The 18,523-nt window shown below is 42.0% G+C and overlaps 1 protein-coding gene and 1 long non-coding RNA gene across 2 annotated transcripts; both read right to left on the reverse strand.

Moving 5' to 3' along the window:
* Positions 1-708: 708 nt before the first annotated feature.
* Positions 709-3,826, reverse strand: LOC106601635 (B-cell receptor CD22-like). Its single transcript, XM_082969416.1, has 8 exons — positions 3,822-3,826; positions 3,459-3,706; positions 3,080-3,343; positions 2,710-2,973; positions 2,459-2,549; positions 2,294-2,348; positions 1,975-2,210; positions 709-894 (listed from the first exon to the last, which is right to left on the reverse strand). Exons 1-8 carry the CDS (start codon positions 3,824-3,826, stop codon positions 834-836), a joined length of 1,224 nt encoding a protein of 407 aa, XP_082825542.1. The 3' UTR covers positions 709-833.
* A 4,579-nt stretch (positions 3,827-8,405) lies between these two features.
* On the reverse strand, positions 8,406-17,770 carry LOC145864337 (uncharacterized). The gene is made up of 4 exons (XR_014382901.1): positions 17,706-17,770; positions 9,769-9,843; positions 9,109-9,186; positions 8,406-8,828 (listed from the first exon to the last, which is right to left on the reverse strand). It is a non-coding gene; the product is annotated as an uncharacterized LOC145864337 (long non-coding RNA).
* Positions 17,771-18,523: the final 753 nt, after the last annotated feature.

Below are 18,523 nucleotides of genomic sequence, written 5' to 3' on the forward strand. Positions count from 1 at the left end.
CTGATTATAGAAGCAATAAAACTGGCCTTTATTAGACTAGCTGAGTATCTGGAGCATCAGCATTTGTGGGTTTGATGACAGCCTTAAAATGGCCAGAAACAAATAAATTTCTTCTGAAACTCATCAGTCTATTCTTGTTCTGAGAAATGAAGGCTATTCCATGTGAGAAATTGCCAAGAAACTGAAGATCTCGTACAACACTGTGTACTACTCCCTTCACAGAACAGTGCAAAATGGCTCTAACCATTTTTAAATTGACATTTTAGTCATTTAGCAGACGCTCTTATCCAGAGCTACTTACAGTAGTGAATGCATACATTTTCATAAAACCCGGAACTAACTAAACCAACACCCTACTAAATAAATCACCACCCCGAACCACATAAACAAAATACCCTCTGCCACGTCCTGACCAAACTACAATAACAAATAACCCTTATACTGGTCAGGACGTGACAGTAGTCCTGTGTGGCTCAGTTGGTAGAGCGTGGCGCATGGTTTCCATTCCCAATGGGGCCACCGGCATAAAATCTATTCACACATAATTATAAGTCGCTTTGGATAAAAGCATTTTCTAAATGGCATATCTTATGATACATTATTATAACACTTAGTTTGGCTATACAGGTCCAGATATACAGGGTTTCTGTCAAACTTGTTGTGTTCAGGTCTTCTTGGTTCTGGGTTTGTTGTGTTCAGGTCTTCTTGGTTTGTTGTGTTCAGGTCTTCCTGGTTCTGGGTTTGTTGTGTTCAGGTCTTCTTGGTTCTGGGTTTGTTGTGATCAGACCTTCTTGGTTCTGGGATTGTAATGTTCAGGTCTTCTCGGTTCTGGGTTAGTTGATTGTACTGTAGAGAATAGAGGAGTCCTCCTCAGCTGCTTGTGCTGCTGTGGGTCTGAAGAGAGAGAAACAGAAATGAAACAGAATCTGCATGCCAAAAAAACCTTCTTATACTCTTTATAGTGCATTACTTTGACCAAGGCCTATATGGTTCTGGTGAAAAGTAGTGCACTAAATAGGGAATAGGGTTCCATTTGGAACACAGAACAGTTACTCAAAACCACCACTCATTATAGACAGGAATTGTCTTGATTTCCATTGCTGGTTTTGTAGTTTAAGGAAATGCCATCACTAGTGGCCACTAGGGGTAAACTATTTTGCTTATTAATGACATCATGGTCTTCTCATCCAATAAGCAGCAGCATAGGAGTGAGCTGTAATCAAGAATATAGCTTGTTTACAACCAAATCTAAAAACATTATATGTAAATGGTATGTTATAGGAGGGTCAGAATATTTCTTTGTGATTTCACTCGTTTTTGAGAAACTATCCCCAACCAGCTATTCACTTCCTCATCCTCGTTGTTCAGGAAATGGTCTCCAAAAACACCCCAAAACATATTTAAGAAACTAAAAAGCTCTAAGTAGTCTGTAGTGATGCATGTCATTAGATGTTGTATACATGAAATTGTGTCATTCTGAACTTAATCCGCAACGTTATGTTCCATGTTGTTGAGACTTGAACGATGCCTCTCGTCCATTCTAGCAGCCGGCTACACAGAGAATAGAACAGTTGGACGGGGAAATAGCACGAGTCACACAAAATGGAATATAACGTTGTGGATAAAGTTTGGAATGACAACTTCATGTGTACAACTGTTACATCTAAAGACCTGCATCACTATACTGAGAGCATTCTGTTTCTAAAAGACAGATGTGTTTTTGGAGCATTTGTTCATGTTTTTTCAGAGCCTCCGTACTGCACAATGAGGATGAGGAAGTGAATTTCTGGTTGGGGCAAGTTTCTCTAAAACAAGTGAAATCGCAAAAAAAATGTTTTTCTGGACCGTTCTGTAACATGGCATTTACATAAAAAATTGAAATTTGGTTGTAAAAAAACCCCAACTTCTCCTTTAATGTGGTGTATCCACAATTCTCTAGAATTGACTGTTGCTGTAATGGCAGAATAAGCTCACCGGTTGGCATTACTGGAGCGGTTGAGTTTCACAGCATCGTACTGGACATCCTCTTCCTGTTTCTGGGGTTGATGCAGCTGGGCGGTGGAATATAGAGGCCCTTCCTGGTTTTTGAAGCGAGAGAAGTGGACACTGGCATAGTGAACGTCATCCTGGTCGACGGTGCCTGCTATCTGTGCTGCAGTAGGGTTCATGGCCATGCTTGAGATGTTGTCATACACTGGACTGGAGTCTCCCTGATTGGAAGAGAGGACAGACAACATAATGAGTAGAAATGTTCCACAAAGCAATACAAATAATCTGATTGTAACAGACTCACCTGTACATTCTCTGATGTGTCTCTTGTGTCAGAGGTGGATTTGGAGGACTTCTTCCTGGTTTACACATTAATGAATGAATTTATTCTTCAATGAATGAACGAATCAATGAACAAAGTAAGTTAATAAAAAGGAGTTAGTGAAATAATCTTTAAAAGATCACTCACCTGAACCACATGAGTCCAGAGAGACAGAGGATGAGAACCAGAACAACCACTGTGATTCCTACAGCTGCAGTCACAACTGAGGTTTGTTTCCCTATAATAAAATATGGATGATATGAGTACAATATTTGTTAACTGATCTAATCTCAATGTATATATAATCATAAAACAAAGTATGATAAGCCAAATTATAATTATTAATATTAGTTTGAAACATCATTTTGTGTTGAAATATATAAAAGATGGAACTTTACCTGCTACAATGATCATCAGAGCTGTAGAGTTCATAGATCCTCTTCCATTCTGGGCCTCACAGTAGTATTCTCCTCTGTCCTCAGAGATGATGTTAGTGATTCTGTAACTCTGTCCTGATGCTTTTGGTGAGGTTACATTCTTCTTGTACCAGGTGTATTTGTCCACAGGTGGGTTGGCATCACTGCTGCAGGTCAGAGTCACTGAACTGTCCTCCACTATTTCACCAGAGGGACTGACTGACACTGAGGTGTTCTTTGGGCCGTCTGGTGGACAAAATGTAACAACAGTGTTTTAAATAGTGTTTTACTTGTAATTGAAATATGAATTAAAATGTGATCCTCTGATCAAAAGATGGTTAGGTGAACTAACACTGAACGTCCACAGACACAGAAGAAGAGTTGAGACGTCCATATTTATTCTCAGCCTCACAGTAGTATTCTCCTCTGTCCTCAGAGCTGATGGTCGTGAAATTGTATGTCTTTTCAGAACCTGTCAATGAAGCTCCATTCTTCTTGTACCAGGAGTATTTGTCCACAGGTGGGTTGGCATCACTGCTGCAGGTCAGAGTCACTGAACTGCCCTCCACTATTTCACCAGAAGGACTGACTGACGCCACGATGTTCTTCGGTTTAACTGATGTTAAAGACAGTGGATGTAGTCAAAGTTATGATTTAAAAAAAGTTTTGCTAATTCATGACTGATGAAGAAAGACTATTTTGCCTGAATGCTACTACTGTACTGTACTCACACACTGCAGGAGAGTGGTGATCCTCATGGCCTTCTACAGCACAGGAGTAACTGTCTGAATAATAACTATTGACAGAGTACTGCTGGGAAGTGGGCTCATCTAGACGTTGTCCGTTCTTGTACCAGATGTAGGTGGGGTTGTCAGTCAGAGTACAGGTGGTGCTACAGGTCAGTGTCTTCTGTCCCTCTGCAGCAGGAGTCACCTTCACCTGCAGACCTGAAACAATATGTATAAAACCACATACACCTCTGTGTTAACAGGATGGTTCATTTATTTTCTCCTGTAATTCAATATGATTTACAGTTGTATCATACAGTGTAGTATTACCTGTGACAGAGAGAGTTGTTCCTGGGAAACTATGACCCCATTCTCAAGCAAGACATTCTCAAACACATTTAATTCTTAAATCTGTTTCATATATACAAATCCAATTTCTAGACCTAAATGGACAGTAGATATTAATTAAACAGACTAGCAGTATAAAGCATGTTACTGTACCTGTTAGACAGAGTGACTGCAGGATCACCAGTATATAGAATGTTACTGTACCTGTGACAGACAGAGTGACTCCAGGATCACCAGTATATAGAATGTTACTGTACCTGTTACAGACAGAATCCAGGATCACCAGTATATAGAATGTTACTGTACCTGTAACAGACAGTGATTAAACAGATCAACACTATATACAGTGGGGGGGAAAGTATTTGATCCCCTGCTGATTTTGTACGTTTGCCCACTTACAAAGAAATGTTCAGTCTATAATTTTAATGGTAGGTTTATATGAACAGTGAGAGACAGAATAACAACAACAAAAATCCAGAAAAATGCATGTCAAAAATGTTATAAATTGATTTGCATTTTAATGAGGGAAATAAGTATTTGACCCCTCTGCAAAACATGACTTAGTACTTGGTGGCAAAACCCTTGTTGGCAATCATAGAGGTCAGACATTTCTTGTAGTTGGCCACCAGGTTTGCACACATCTCAGGAGGGATTTTGTCCCACTCCTCTTTGCAGATCTTCTCCAAGTCATTAACCTGTTAGGGCTAGGGGGCAGTATTTGCACGGCTGGATAAAAAAAATGTACCCGATTTAATCTGGTTACTAATCCTACCCAGTAACTAGAATATGCATATACTTATTATATATGGATAGAAAACACTCTAAAGTTTCTAAAACTGTTTGTAATGGTGTCTGTGAGTATAACAGAACTCATTTGGCAGGCAAAACCCTGAGACATTTTCTGACAGGAAGTGGATACCTGATGTGTTGTATTACCTTTAAACCTATGCCATTGAAAAACACAGGGGCTGAGGAATATTTTGGCACTTCCTATTGCTTCCACTAGATGTCACCAGCCTTTACAAAGTGTTTTGAGTCTTCTGGAGGGAGATCTGACCGAACAAGAGCCATGGAACGATGATGGCCCATTAGACACCTGGTGCGCGAGTTCATGTTGGGTACCCTCGTTCCAATACGTTATAAAAGAGAATGCATTCGTCCACCTTGAATATTATTCATGTTCTGGTTAAAAAAGGCCCTAATGATTTATGCTATACAACGTTTGACATGTTTGAACGAACGTAAATATATTTTTTCCCCTCGTTCATGAAGTGAAGTCCGGCGGGCTTAGATCATGTGCTAACAAGACGGAGATTTTTGGACATAAATGATGAGCTTTTTTGAACAAAACTACATTCGTTATGGACCTGTGATACCTGGAAGTGACATCTGATGAAGAGAATCAAAGGTAATTGATTATTTACATAGTATTTTCGATTTTAGATCTCCCCAACATGACGACTAGTCTGTATCGCAACGCGTATTTTTCTGGGCGCAGTGCTCAGATTATTGCAAAGTGTGATTTCCCAGTAAGGTTATTTTTAAATCTGGCAAGTTGATTGCGTTCAAGAGATGTAAATCTATAATTCTTTAAATGACAATATAATATTTTACCAATGTTTTCTAATTTTAATTATTTAATTTGTGGTGTTGACTTGACTGCCGGTTATTGGAGGGAAACGATTTCCTCAACATCAACGCCATAGTAAAACCTAGGAGTGTCATCTGATGGAGATTGTAAAAGGTTAGTGCATCATTTTAGCTGGTTTTATGGTTTTGGTGACCCTGTCTTTGAATTGACAAAACATTACACACAACTCTTGTAAATGTACTGTCCTAACATACTCTAAATTTATGCTTTCGCCGTAAAACCTTTTTGAAATCGTAAAACGTGGTTAGATTAAGGAGATGTTTATCTTTCAAAGGGTGTAAAATAGTTGTATGTTTGAAAAATTTGAATTTTGACATTTATTTGGATTCAAATTTGCCGCTCTTGAAATGCACCTGCTGTTGATGGAGTGCACCACGGGTGGGACGCCTGCGTCCCACCTAGCCCATAGAGGTTAACCTGTTAGGGCTAGGGGGCAGTATTGACACGGCCGGATAAAAAACGTACCCGATTTAATCTGGTTACTACTCCTGCCCAGTAACTAGAATATGCATATAATTATTGGCTTTGGATAGAAAACACCCTAAAGTTTCTAAAACTGTTTGAATGGTGTCTGAGTATAATAACAGAACTCATATGAGAGGCAAAAACCTGAGAAGATTTCATGCAGGAAGTGTCCTGTCTGACAAGGTGTCGTTCTTCTTGCTTCTGTTTATTGAAGACTGAGGATCTCTGCTATAACGTGACACTTCCTACGGCTCCCATAGGCTCTCAGAAGGCGGCAAAAAGCTGAATCGTGGCTTTGCAGGCTCTGGCTGAAAAAAAGTTGCGCATTTGGGTAGTGGCTGGTTACAGTACTGTGAGACTCAGGCGCGTGCCCGCGTCGACCGAATGCTTTGTTTTCTTTCCTCTGTTTACCTAAACGCAGATTCCCGGTCGGAATATTATCGCTTTTTTACGAGAAAAATGGCATAAAAATGGATTTTAAACAGCGGTTGACATGCTTCGAAGTACGGTAATGGAATATTTAGAATTTTTTTGTCACGAATTGCGCTATGCTCGTGACCCTTATTTACACTTCGGATAGTGTCTTGAACGCACGAACAAAACGCCGCTATTTGGATATAGCGATGGATTATTTTGGACCAAACCAACATTTGTTATTGAAGTAGCAGTCCTGGGAGTGCATTCTGACGAAGAACATCAAAGGTAATCAAACTTTTGTAATAGTAAATCTGACTTTGGTCAGGGCTAAACTTGGTGGGTGTCTAAATAGCTAGCCGTGATGGCTGGGCTATCTACTGAGAATATTGCAAAATGTGCTTTCACCGAAAAGCTATTTTAAAATCGGACACCTCGATTGCACAAAGGAGTTCTGTATCTATAATTCTTAAAATAATTGTTATGTTTTTTGTGAACGTTTATCGTGAGTAATTTAGTAAATTCAACGGAGGTTTGCGGGGGGTATGCTAGTTCTGAACGTCACATGCTAATGTAAAAAGCTGGTTTTTGATATAAATATGAACTTGATTGAACAAAACATGCATGTATTGTATAACATAATGTCCTAGGGTTGTCATCTGATGAAGATCATCAAAGGTTAGTGCTGTATTTAGCTGTGGTTTGGGTTTATGTGACATTATATGCTAGCTTGAAAAATGGGTGTCTGATTATTTCTGGCTGGGTACTCTGCTGACATAATCTAATGTTTTGCTTTCGTTGTAAAGCCTTTTTGAAATCGGACAGTGTGGTTAGATTAACGAGAGTCTTGTCTTTAAAATGGTGTAAAATAGTCATATGTTTGAAAAATTGAAGTTTTTGCATTTCTGAGGTTTTTGAATAATGCGCCACGGGATTACACTGGCTGTTACGTAGGTGGGACGATTTGGTGCCACCTAGCCTAGAGAGGTTAATGTGCTTCTTCTTGAGCCACTCCTTTGTTGCCTTGGCCGTGTGTTTTGGGTCATTGTCATGCAGGAATACCCATCCACGACCCATTTTCAATGCCCCGGCTGAGGGAAGGAGGTTCTCACCCAAGATTTGACAGTACATGGCCCCGTCAAATGATACGGTGAAGTTGTGCTGTCCCCTTAGCAGAAAAACACCACCAAAGCATAATGTTTCCACCTCCATGTTTGACGGTGGAGATGGTGTTCTTGGGGTCATAGGCAGCATTCCTCCTCCTCCAAACACGTCAAGTTGAGTTGATGCCAAAGAGCTCCATTTTGGTCTCATCTGACCACAACACTTTCACCCAGTTGTCCTCTGAATCATTCAGATGTTCATTGGCAAACTTCAGACGGGCATGTATATGTATTCTTGAGCAGGGGGACCTTGCGGGCGCTGCAGGATTTCAGTCCTTCACGGCGTAGTGTGTTACCAATTGTTTTCTTGGTGACTATGGTCCCAACTGCCTTGAGATCATTAACAAGATCCTCCCGTGTAGTTCTGGGTTGATTCCTCATCGTTCTCATTATCATTGCAACTCCACGAGCTGAGATCTTGCATGGAGCCTCAGGCCGAGGGATATTGACAGTTCTTTTGTGTTTCTTCCATTTGCGAATAATCGCACCAAATGTTGTCACCTTCTCACCAAGCTGCTTGGCGATGGTCGTGTAGCCCATTCCAGCCTTGTGTAGGTCTACAATCTTGTCCCTGACATCCTTGGAGAGCTCTTTGGTCTGCCATGGTGGAGAGTTTGGAATCTGATTGATTGATTGCTTCTGTGGACAGGTGTCTTTTATACAGGTAACAAGCTGCGGTTAGGAGCACTCCCTTTTAGAGTGTGCTCCTGATCTCAGCTCGTTACCTGTATAAAAGACACCTGGGAGCCAGAAATCTTTCTGATTGAGAGGGAGTCAAATACTTATTTCCCTCATTAAAATGCAAATCAATTTATAACATTTTTGACATGTGTTTTTCTGGATATTTTTGTTGTTATACTGTCTCTCACTGTTGAAATAAACCTACCATTAAAATTATAGACTGATCCTTTCTTTGTCAGCGGGCAAACGTACAAAATCAGCAGGGGATCAAATACTTTTTTTCTCCCACTGCATAATATCACTGTACCTGTGACAGACAGAGTGACTCCAGGATAGCCAGTATATTTCCCTACAGTCTGATCTATTATAAATCTGAACTTGTACGTAGCTGAGTCACTCTCTCTCAGGTCTGTGATTGTCAGGTTGTGACCATTCTTCTTATCCCCATGATACTTCAGACGACCTGCATTCTCTGGGTCCTGACCTAGATCTTCAGGTTCCACACCAGTCCCCCATTCAGTGAACCAGAGGGTTGTTTTGACTGTACCCTGGGATATGTGTAAGAGCAGGACAGACCCACTGTTGACCCCTTCAAGACACAGATACTCTGAGTGGTGTATGTCACACTCCAGCCATCCTGACCCAGTACCACTGAAACACAGTCACACAACACTGGTATCAGAATGAAGACGAGGTCTATTGGCTCACACTGAAGGTAGGGTTTGTCCACACTTTGTTGTTGTAGTTGCTGAGTTGAGTGTGAATGGAAACCACAGATAAGTATCACTCAGTGAGGTGTGAAAGATCACTTTTAATAGTTAAGTGGAGACTCCTAACAGAACACACCAGAATAACATTATGATTCTTATCCTTTTAGAAATGTCTGTAGATTATTAAACAGAGCAACTAAAAGATAAGAATGAGACCATACCTGCTACAGACCAGAGAAAGACCACCAACACACTTCCTGCTGTTCTCAAGGTCATTGTTGCATCTCCCACCCTGCAGTCTTAGAAACATAAACAACAACTCACTCTATAGCAGGTGAATAACTACATACATACCATTAGGGGCAGCAGGTAGGGCTCTAGTCAAAAGTAGTGCACACTATAGGGAATATGGTGTCATTTGGGATGCAGCTATAACAACACATCATCATCACAGCCTTGAGTGGATGGTGTGTAAATAACCTCATCATAATAGTTGTCAGTGGTATCGGCAGGTAACATAGCGATTAAGAGAGTTGGGCCAGTAACTGAAACATTGCTGGTTCAAATCCCCGACCAGGCAAGGTGAAAAAATCTGCCAATTGGAGCAAGGCAGTTACCACCAGTTTGAATGATAGCTCCTATCCCCAACCTGTGAGGCTAAACAACAAGCCACACTTACCTTTTATATCATCATTACATGATAGTGTCTGTTTTCACAAAGTGTCTCAGAGTAGGATCTAGGATTAGTTTCCCATTTAGATCATAATTATATGGACCAGGAGGACCTGATCCTAGATCAGCACTCCAAGTCTGAGACCCTTGAGTACATGACTTGTGGCTAAAAACAAAAAACTATATTTCAAGATATCTAGAGTACTTACAGACTGAAGGGGAGAGGTCTTGTACAGTGAGTCAACTGACTGGTAGTGAGTGGGAACTGCTAGTAAGTGTCAGTTCTGTGGATGATACATATTTATAGTAGTCAGAACACAAGTAGCTGATACAGAACTGTCCTTTCCTTCCTCTTTAAGACATTAACATGCATGAGGACCAGAACAACATGTCAGAATAATGTTGACTATAGCCTACCATATGGAATGTTTATAATATCTTAGAATGTATTTACTATACGCTACAATTTGAAATGTTTATAATATCTTATAATGTGATGCCTTGCCCCTCTCAGTTCTACATGGAACAGGTCAAAGTTCTATATATATATTTATTATTATTTATCTAAGCCTTATTTTACCAGGTAGGTTGACTGAGAACACATTCTCATTTACAGCAACAACCTGAGGAATATTTAAAAGAGGGATGAATGAGCCAATTCAAATCTGGGGATGATTAGGTGGCATGAGGGCCAGATTGTGAATTTTAGCAGTGGACACCAGGGTTAACACCCCTACTCTTACAATAAGTGCCATGGGATCTTTAGTGACCACAGAGAGTCAGGACACCCGTTTAACATCCCATCCAAAAGACAGCACCCTATACAGGACAACGTCCCGAATCACTACCAAGGGGCATTGGGATGTATATTTTTTTAATCCAGAGGAAAGAGTGCCTCCTTCTGGCTCTCCAACATCACTTTCAGTAGCTTCTGGTCTCCCATCCAGGGACTGACCAGGGTGAACGCTGCTTAGCTTCAGAAGCAAGCTAGCAGTGGGATGCAGGGTGGTGTGCTGCTAACAATTGGCCAGTTCCATGGACTTGTAAGTAATCATTTCATGGTAAGGTCTACACCTTTCATTAGATTTTCCTTCTATTCTACAAACCCATTCAATGGACACTCCTCATCAGCTGCATCAAAGTGGTGCTGAAGGTTCCAGTGTTCTAGACTAGAGCTCTCCCTACTGGCATCTCAACATTACTGCACCATCCTAATAATAATGTCCTCAATAATGTTGGACTAATAACAACATTACAAACTGACAATACATCAGATAGAATGGTGAAACACAACACTGGCTACTTGACAAAGTCAGATTGAAGCACACAAACACACGTCTGTAGTAGTACAACATACCACTGTCATTCTGTTACACTGAATGCATCCCAAATGACACCCTGATCCCTTTATAGTGCACTACCTTTGACCAGAGCACTATGGGCATGGTATGACTGTGTGCATGTGTGTGCCCTCTCAACTTGACTGGCCTGCAGCCCTGTCAATCACCCTTTGCACCGCTGTTCATCCAACCAATCAGAGTGCTTGGATGCGCTGCAGGACACCGCCTCCCCTCACCTTTAGTTAGTGCACGGCATCGTCAGTCTTGAGAAGAAGTGTTGTGTTGCTGACAGACTTTTGACATGCAGTTCCTTAATGAAGTGTGAGACCAGTGAATATAACCACACAATAATATAAAACATCTTCAAATGGAAACAGATGTGTCTGCATGTATGTGGTGGTGGTGACCATCAAGAGTAGAGTGACGGGCCTCAACACCATGTTCTGACCAGACAGCACTATAGTGGGCAGAACCTAAACCAATCAGCATTAAGTACGTAGCAGGTCTCGGCATTGTCAGCTAAGCGCTCAGACGAGCTCCAGCTGTTTATACATGTAAAAACGGTCTGGATGACCTCTACTAATCCCTATGTACTGACTCAGGAATGTCTGAAGGACCACAGTGACGTCACAGCAAAGGGTTGTTATTGTGACCACAACAAGGCCCTCCGGTTCACTTTGGGTTCTTATACAACAGGGTTTCTAGGAGGAAAGAGATACATGTGTCACGTCCTGACCAGCAGAGGGAGCAATTGTATTAGTTTTGGTCAGGACGTGGCAGAGATTTTGTGTTATGTGTGAGTTGGTTGTTGGACTCCCAATTGAAGGCAGGTGTGTTGAGTTGCCTTTGATTGGGAGTCCTATATAGTAGTGTGTGTTTTTCCTTGTGGTTGTGGGTAATTGTTTCTGTTTAGTGTGTTATGCTGTCAGTACTGTTGAGCTGTCGGTGTTTTCTTGTTTTGTAGTGTTCCAGTGTTCTTTTTGAATAAAATCATGAACACTAACTCCGCTGCACCTTGGTCTTCTTCTCTCCATGACGACAGCCCTTACAGAATTACCCACCACAAAAGGACCAAGCAGCGGAGGAGGAAGGAGCTACAGGAGAACAGCGTGATGGACTGGACATGGGAGGACATCCTGGACGGCAAGGGATCCTACACTTGGGAGGAGATCCTGGTCGGAAGGGATTGCCTCCCATGGGAACAGGTAGTGGCACTCAGAAGATTGGAGGCAGCAGGAGAGAAGGACCAACGGCAACGGTATGAGGGAACACAGCTGGGAAGGAAGCCCGAGAGGCAGCCCCAAGATTTTTTTTGGGGGGGGGCACAGGGGCTGTTTGGCGGGGCGAGGATGAAGCCCCAGGCCAGCTCTGACTCGGCCTGTTCCCGCTCCCCGCACTAGCCCTAAGGTGCGTGTCTGCAGGCTGGCACGTCCTGTACCAGCCCCACGCATCAGGCGTCTAATGCGTCAACCCAGCCTTGCCAGTCAGGAGTCGCCAGAGCCGCCCGCCAGTCAGGAGTCGCCAGAGCCGCCCGCCAGTCAGGAGTCGCCAGAGCCGCCCGCCAGTCAGGAGTCGCCAGAGCCGCCCGCCAGTCAGGAGTCGCCAGAGCCGCCCGCCAGTCAGGAGCCGCCAGAGCGGCCCTCCAGTCAGGAGCCGCCAGAGCGGCCCGCCAGTCAGGAGCCGCCAGAGCCGCCCGCCTGCCCTCCGGCCCAGCCCGAGTGGCCCGCCTGCCCTACGGCCCAGCCCGAGTGGCCCGCCTGCCCTCCGGCCCAGCCCGAGTGGCCCGCCTGCCCTCCGGCCCAGCCCGAGTGGCCCGCCTGCCCTCCGGCCCAGCCCGAGTGGCCCGCCTGCCCTCCGGCCCAGCCCGTGTGGCCCCGCCTGCCTTCCGGCCCAGCCCGAGTGGCCCGCCTGCCCTCCGGCCCAGCCCGAGTGGCCCGCCTGTCCTCCGGCCCAGCCCGAGGATTTTTTGTGTTTTCTTTTTTAGGGGGGGGGGGGGCGTACTGTCACGTCCTGACCAGCAGAGGGAGCAATTGTATTAGTTTTGGTCAGGACGTGGCAGAGATTTTGTGTTACGTGTGAGTTGGTTGTTGGACTCCCAATTGAAGGCAGGTGTGTTGAGTTGCCTTTGATTGGGAGTCCTATATAGTAGTGTGTGTTTTTCCTTGTGGTTGTGGGTAATTGTTTCTGTTCAGTGTGTTATGCTGTCAGTACTGTTGAGCTGTCAGTGTTTTCTTGTTTTGTAGTGTTCCAGTGTTCTTTTTGAATTAAATCATGAACACTAACTCCGCTGCACCTTGGTCTTCTTCTCTCCATGACGACAGCCCTTACAACATGGAAATATAATGAAACCTTCTCTCCAGCTGCTTCTTACCCGTTATGCTTTTTGTCCCTTCCTGCCTCCTGTCCAGGATGATTACATCATGCAGTCCATGCATCTGTTCGACAAAGTCATTTAGTGACACTTCCTGTGGGTGTGGCCTATCAGAAGAGATGCCCATATTTACCCCCCCACTGCCCCCACCCCATGCTCTCTCCCAGAAACAGACTCAATGGGGCTGTCAGGGGGGTAAACGATACCTCTCCATTGGATCTCCACTCTCCCATCCACCCCTAACCTCTCTCTTCCTACCTGGGAAAGTTTGACACTAGTTAGGGGATCAAGAAACATATGACATCACATTCTCACTAAACAATGATGTATTCTATTCTCTAACTACTAGTTGGACAAAATGGTGGATATTCATCTAAGGACAAAGGCTTTAAATCAAGAAATAATCTGAACTTGTTAACTGTGAGATGTAATATTATCAATCATTGAACATTCCGGTATGTTCCATCTTTCTGTGTTCCGGAGTGGAATGCCCTCGCTGACGGAACTACCTTCAACACTCCAAACATCCATGATGTCATATAGTGTCTGCATGATGTGTTTTAAAATGGCAATAAATAATATTTCATGTAACAGGACATTGCTCCTTCTGAAAGTGTCTGTGTATATTTTGTACTGATGATGATGATGAAGGTGAATAAACCACTATTGCTCTACAAACCAATGTAAATGTATTCTTTGTAGTTACTGTATGTACTGTACAGTACAAGAGGTGAGATGTTGAAAGCTTTCCATTTTCTCTCCACTGAAGATACTGTTATAACAAGGTGAAACAATGACAATGAAGTTTATTCTGAAAAGTTGATTACAAAAAATATCACTCTTCACACATTATTTTTTTAAGCGATAAGAAACGTTGCATCAAGCAGAACTCTTTCCTGGAAATTGAGGAAAAATTGTGCCTTAACTTTGTCATAAAAACTATTTAAAAAATCACACAAACTTATGTTATGTGTATCATGTTACAGGACCATATGAAGTAATACAGTAATTCATATTTAGTCTCACAAGTCTGATGATTATTTCAGACAGATAACATATAACAAAATAATAGTAATGTAAAATATAACTGAACTTCGAGGCTGCCTAATTCACATATATAACGTTTTTGTCAAAAGTTCTTGTAATCAGATTCTGAGTTTGCTGTAACTTAAAAAATATTAGAAAACAAATAGTTACTTATTAAATATTTACAAGGTTCATTTCTAGCAGATAAGAAGTGTCTGCTAGATGCCGTATATGAGGTTTATGGAGTATGAATCAATTCTAGAGAGGTGGCTGTTATGGATGTAGAAAAGTTAAAACACACATCCTACACAGTATAGATGTCAACACTACTCCCTACCCTGGTTAACAGGAAGGTGATGCTGACTCAGCATCTAAACCAACAACACTTAATGGCAGTGCAGAGAAATAAGAAGTATCCTACAGTAAGTGGGAGTTCTGTGGTTGACACATTTTAAAAGTAGCCTTGTCAGGATGTTAAGACATTAACGTGCATAAGCAACATATCAGAAAATAGTTGCATTTGTTTATTTGAGGAGTGGGTCTGCATTTTATAAAGAAGCTAAATATAACCCATTTCCATCCCTCCTCATCAGCTGCATCAAAGTGGTACTGAAGGTACTAGTGTTCTAGACAAGAGTTCTCCCTACTGGCAGCTCAACATAACTGCAGCCTCCAGCCTTCATATTACGTCCTCATTCATTTGGGCAGTAATAGGAATACAATTAATGGAGGGTGTTCCATTCATTCCAGCCATTACAATGAGTCCATCCTCCTATATCTCTGCCCACCAGCATCCTCTGTTGTACAGTACTGGTAGTAGCTTTATCTATCAGAGGCATCAATGAACATCACCATAGTCTGCTGTATTACCTGTGTAGTCTATTGTAGTCTGCTGTCCATAAATAATGCAGTTTAGTAGACTCAACTATCCAAATCAATTTACAGTCCTGTGTGCATATATTTTACATATGGCTGGTCCTGGTAACCAAACCCATCACGTTGCAGGTGCCATGCTCTACCAACTGAGCTACAGAGGACCATATTCTGTATAGTCTAATGTTTCTCATGTTTCTCACTGTGTCTCATGTTAATACTACTCCTAAACACAACCCACCATCACTGTCTCATGTTAATACTACTCCTAAACACAACCCACCATCACTGTGTCTCATGTTAATACTACTCCTAAACACAACCCACCATCACTGTGTCTCATGTTAATACTACTCCTAAACACACCCCACCATCACTGTGTCTCATGTTAATACTACTCCTAAACACAACCCACCATCACTGTCTCATGTTAATACTACTCCTAAACACACACCACCATCACTGTGTCTCATGTTAATACTACTCCTAAACACAACCCACCATCACTGTGTCTCAAGTTAATACTACTCCTAAACACAACCCACCATCACTGTCTCATGTTAATACTACTCCTAAACACAACCCACCGTCACTGTGTCTCATGTTAATACTACCCCTAAACACAACCCACCATCACTGTGTCTCATGTTAATACTACTCCTAAACACACCCCACCATCACTGTGTCTCATGTTAATACTAGTCCTAAACACAACCCACCATCACTGTCTCATGTTAATACTACTCCTAAACACACCCCACCATCACTGTCTCATGTTAATACTACTCCTAAACACAACCCACCATCACTGTGTCTCATGTTAATACTACTCCTAAACACAACCCACCATCACTGTGTCTCATGTTAATACTACTCCTAAACACACCCCACCATCACTGTGTCTCATGTTAATACTACTCCTAAACACAAACCACCATCACTGTCTCATGTTAATACTACTCCTAAACACACCCCACCATCACTGTGTCTCATGTTAATACTACTCCTAAACACAACCCACCATCACTGTGTCTCAAGTTAATACTACTCCTAAACACAACCCACCATCACTGTCTCATGTTAATACTACTCCTAAACACAACCCACCGTCACTGTGTCTCATGTTAATACTACCCCTAAACACAACCCACCATCACTGTGTCTCATGTTAATACTACTCCTAAACACACCCCACCATCACTGTGTCTCATGTTAATACTAGTCCTAAACACAACCCACCATCACTGTCTCATGTTAATACTACTCCTAAACACACCCCACCATCACTGTGTCTCATGTTAATACTACTCCTAAACACAACCCACCATCACTGTCTCATGTTAATACTACTCCTAAACACACCCCACCATCACTGTGTCTCATGTTAATACTACTCCTAAACACAACCCACCATCACTGTCTCATGTTAATACTACTCCTAAACACACCACACCATCACTGTGTCTCATGTTAATAGTACTCCTAAACACAACCCACCATCACTGTGTCTCATGTTAATACTACTCCTAAACACAACCCACCATCACTGTGTCTCATGTTAATACTACTCCTAAACACAACCCACCATCACTGTGTCTCATGTTAATACTACTCCTAAACACAACCCACCATCACTGTGTCTCATGTTAATACTACTTCTAAACACAACCCACCATCACTGTGTCTCATGTTAATACTACTCCTAAACACAATCCACCATCACTGTGTCTCATGTTAATACTACTCCTAAACACAACCCACCATCTCTGTGTCTCATGTTAATACTACTCCTAAAGCTCTTACGAAGCATCCACTCAATCTCTCTTAATCTTACTGTCACTCTTGCTTTAGGCCATTTTCAAAATGTCTCCACAATCTATTGCTCTCAGAGCTCTTAAAATAGCAAGCACAAGTCTTTATGTGAAACCACATGTACAACGTACATCCCATCTTTTGTAGCATACAATATAGCTCAGTATTTGTCAGGGGCCCAATGATTTTGGTTGTGACTGTACATACCACTATCAGATTAATATGTACAAATACATTTACAGTCTCACACACACACACACACACACACACACACACACACACACACACACACACACACACACACACACACACACACACACACACACACACACACACACACACAGTTATACTTGACCCTGTTTTACTTTGACAGTGAACATGACCCTATTGAATGGAGATCTGGGTATTACTGGCATACTCTACTGATCATGTTTTAAACATGTAAATGAATAAACTGAACTAAACTAAACACATGAAACCACAGTCCAGAGTCTGTATTCACAAAGTGTATCAGAGTAGCAGTGCTGATCTGGGATCAGTTTAGCCTTTTAGATCATATTTATATGTACCGTCTGAGACACTTTATGAATACAGGCCCTGATGTAACAACCAAAACACAGTTCAATATAAACCAACAAGTACAAAGATACAGTAAGTCATCTGATGTATGACTAAATACATCATAACTAAAACTATATTCCAAAATATTGTCAAGTGTACTTACAGAGTAAAGTGAAGGGGAGAGGTCTTGAACAGTTAGTGAACGTACTGTCACTGCGTGGAAACAAGAAGTAGTCTACTGTAAGTGTTAGTAGAAGCAGGCGTAGCCTAAGTGTGAGTTCTGTGGTTGATACATTTTAAAAGTAGCCTAGTCAGGGCATTAACATGCATGAGCAGCATGTCACATAAGGGACGTTACTGATCTAAATAGAAAATGGTCTAAAGTCAGCATACTGTAGTTGCATTTCTTTATTTGAGGAGTGTGCCTACATGTTTTACAAGAGACAAAATGTGACCCATTCCCATCACTCCACATCAGCTGGTACTGAAGGTTCCAGAACAGATGAAAGGGGAGTATCTTTGGTTCCAGTGTTCTAGACTAGAGCTCTCCCTACTGACATCTCAACATTACTGCAGCTTCCAGGCTTCATATGTCCCTGCTAGTCCGATAAAAATATACAAAATAGAAGGTCAAATAACATTTGGAAATGTTAAAAATATATATAGAATAAACCAGGCAGGCACTTACAAATACTGTGTTATTGGGACTTATGTTGAACTGGTGTTTGAATTGAGTGAATTAGTGAGCTCAGCTAGCTTGTTAGCTACATGAAGCTGCTGTTATTCAGTGATAAACAAGCATTTCTGTGCATCACACAGCTACTCTGAATGGACTGGATTGTGAACAATACGATAAGCTGCCGCTGAATTACAGCAAGACCCTATAGTTAGCCAACACATTCATAAATGGTTAAAAAAAAAAAAGACAGTGAAAAAATGTATCATAAGGACTAATGTTTTGAAGTGACTGTCCTATATCTA

The sequence above is a fragment of the Salmo salar genome, chromosome 02 (assembly GCF_965601325.2).
Source record: "Salmo salar chromosome 02, fSalSal1, whole genome shotgun sequence".
In the NCBI taxonomy this organism is placed as follows: domain Eukaryota; kingdom Metazoa; phylum Chordata; class Actinopteri; order Salmoniformes; family Salmonidae; genus Salmo; species Salmo salar.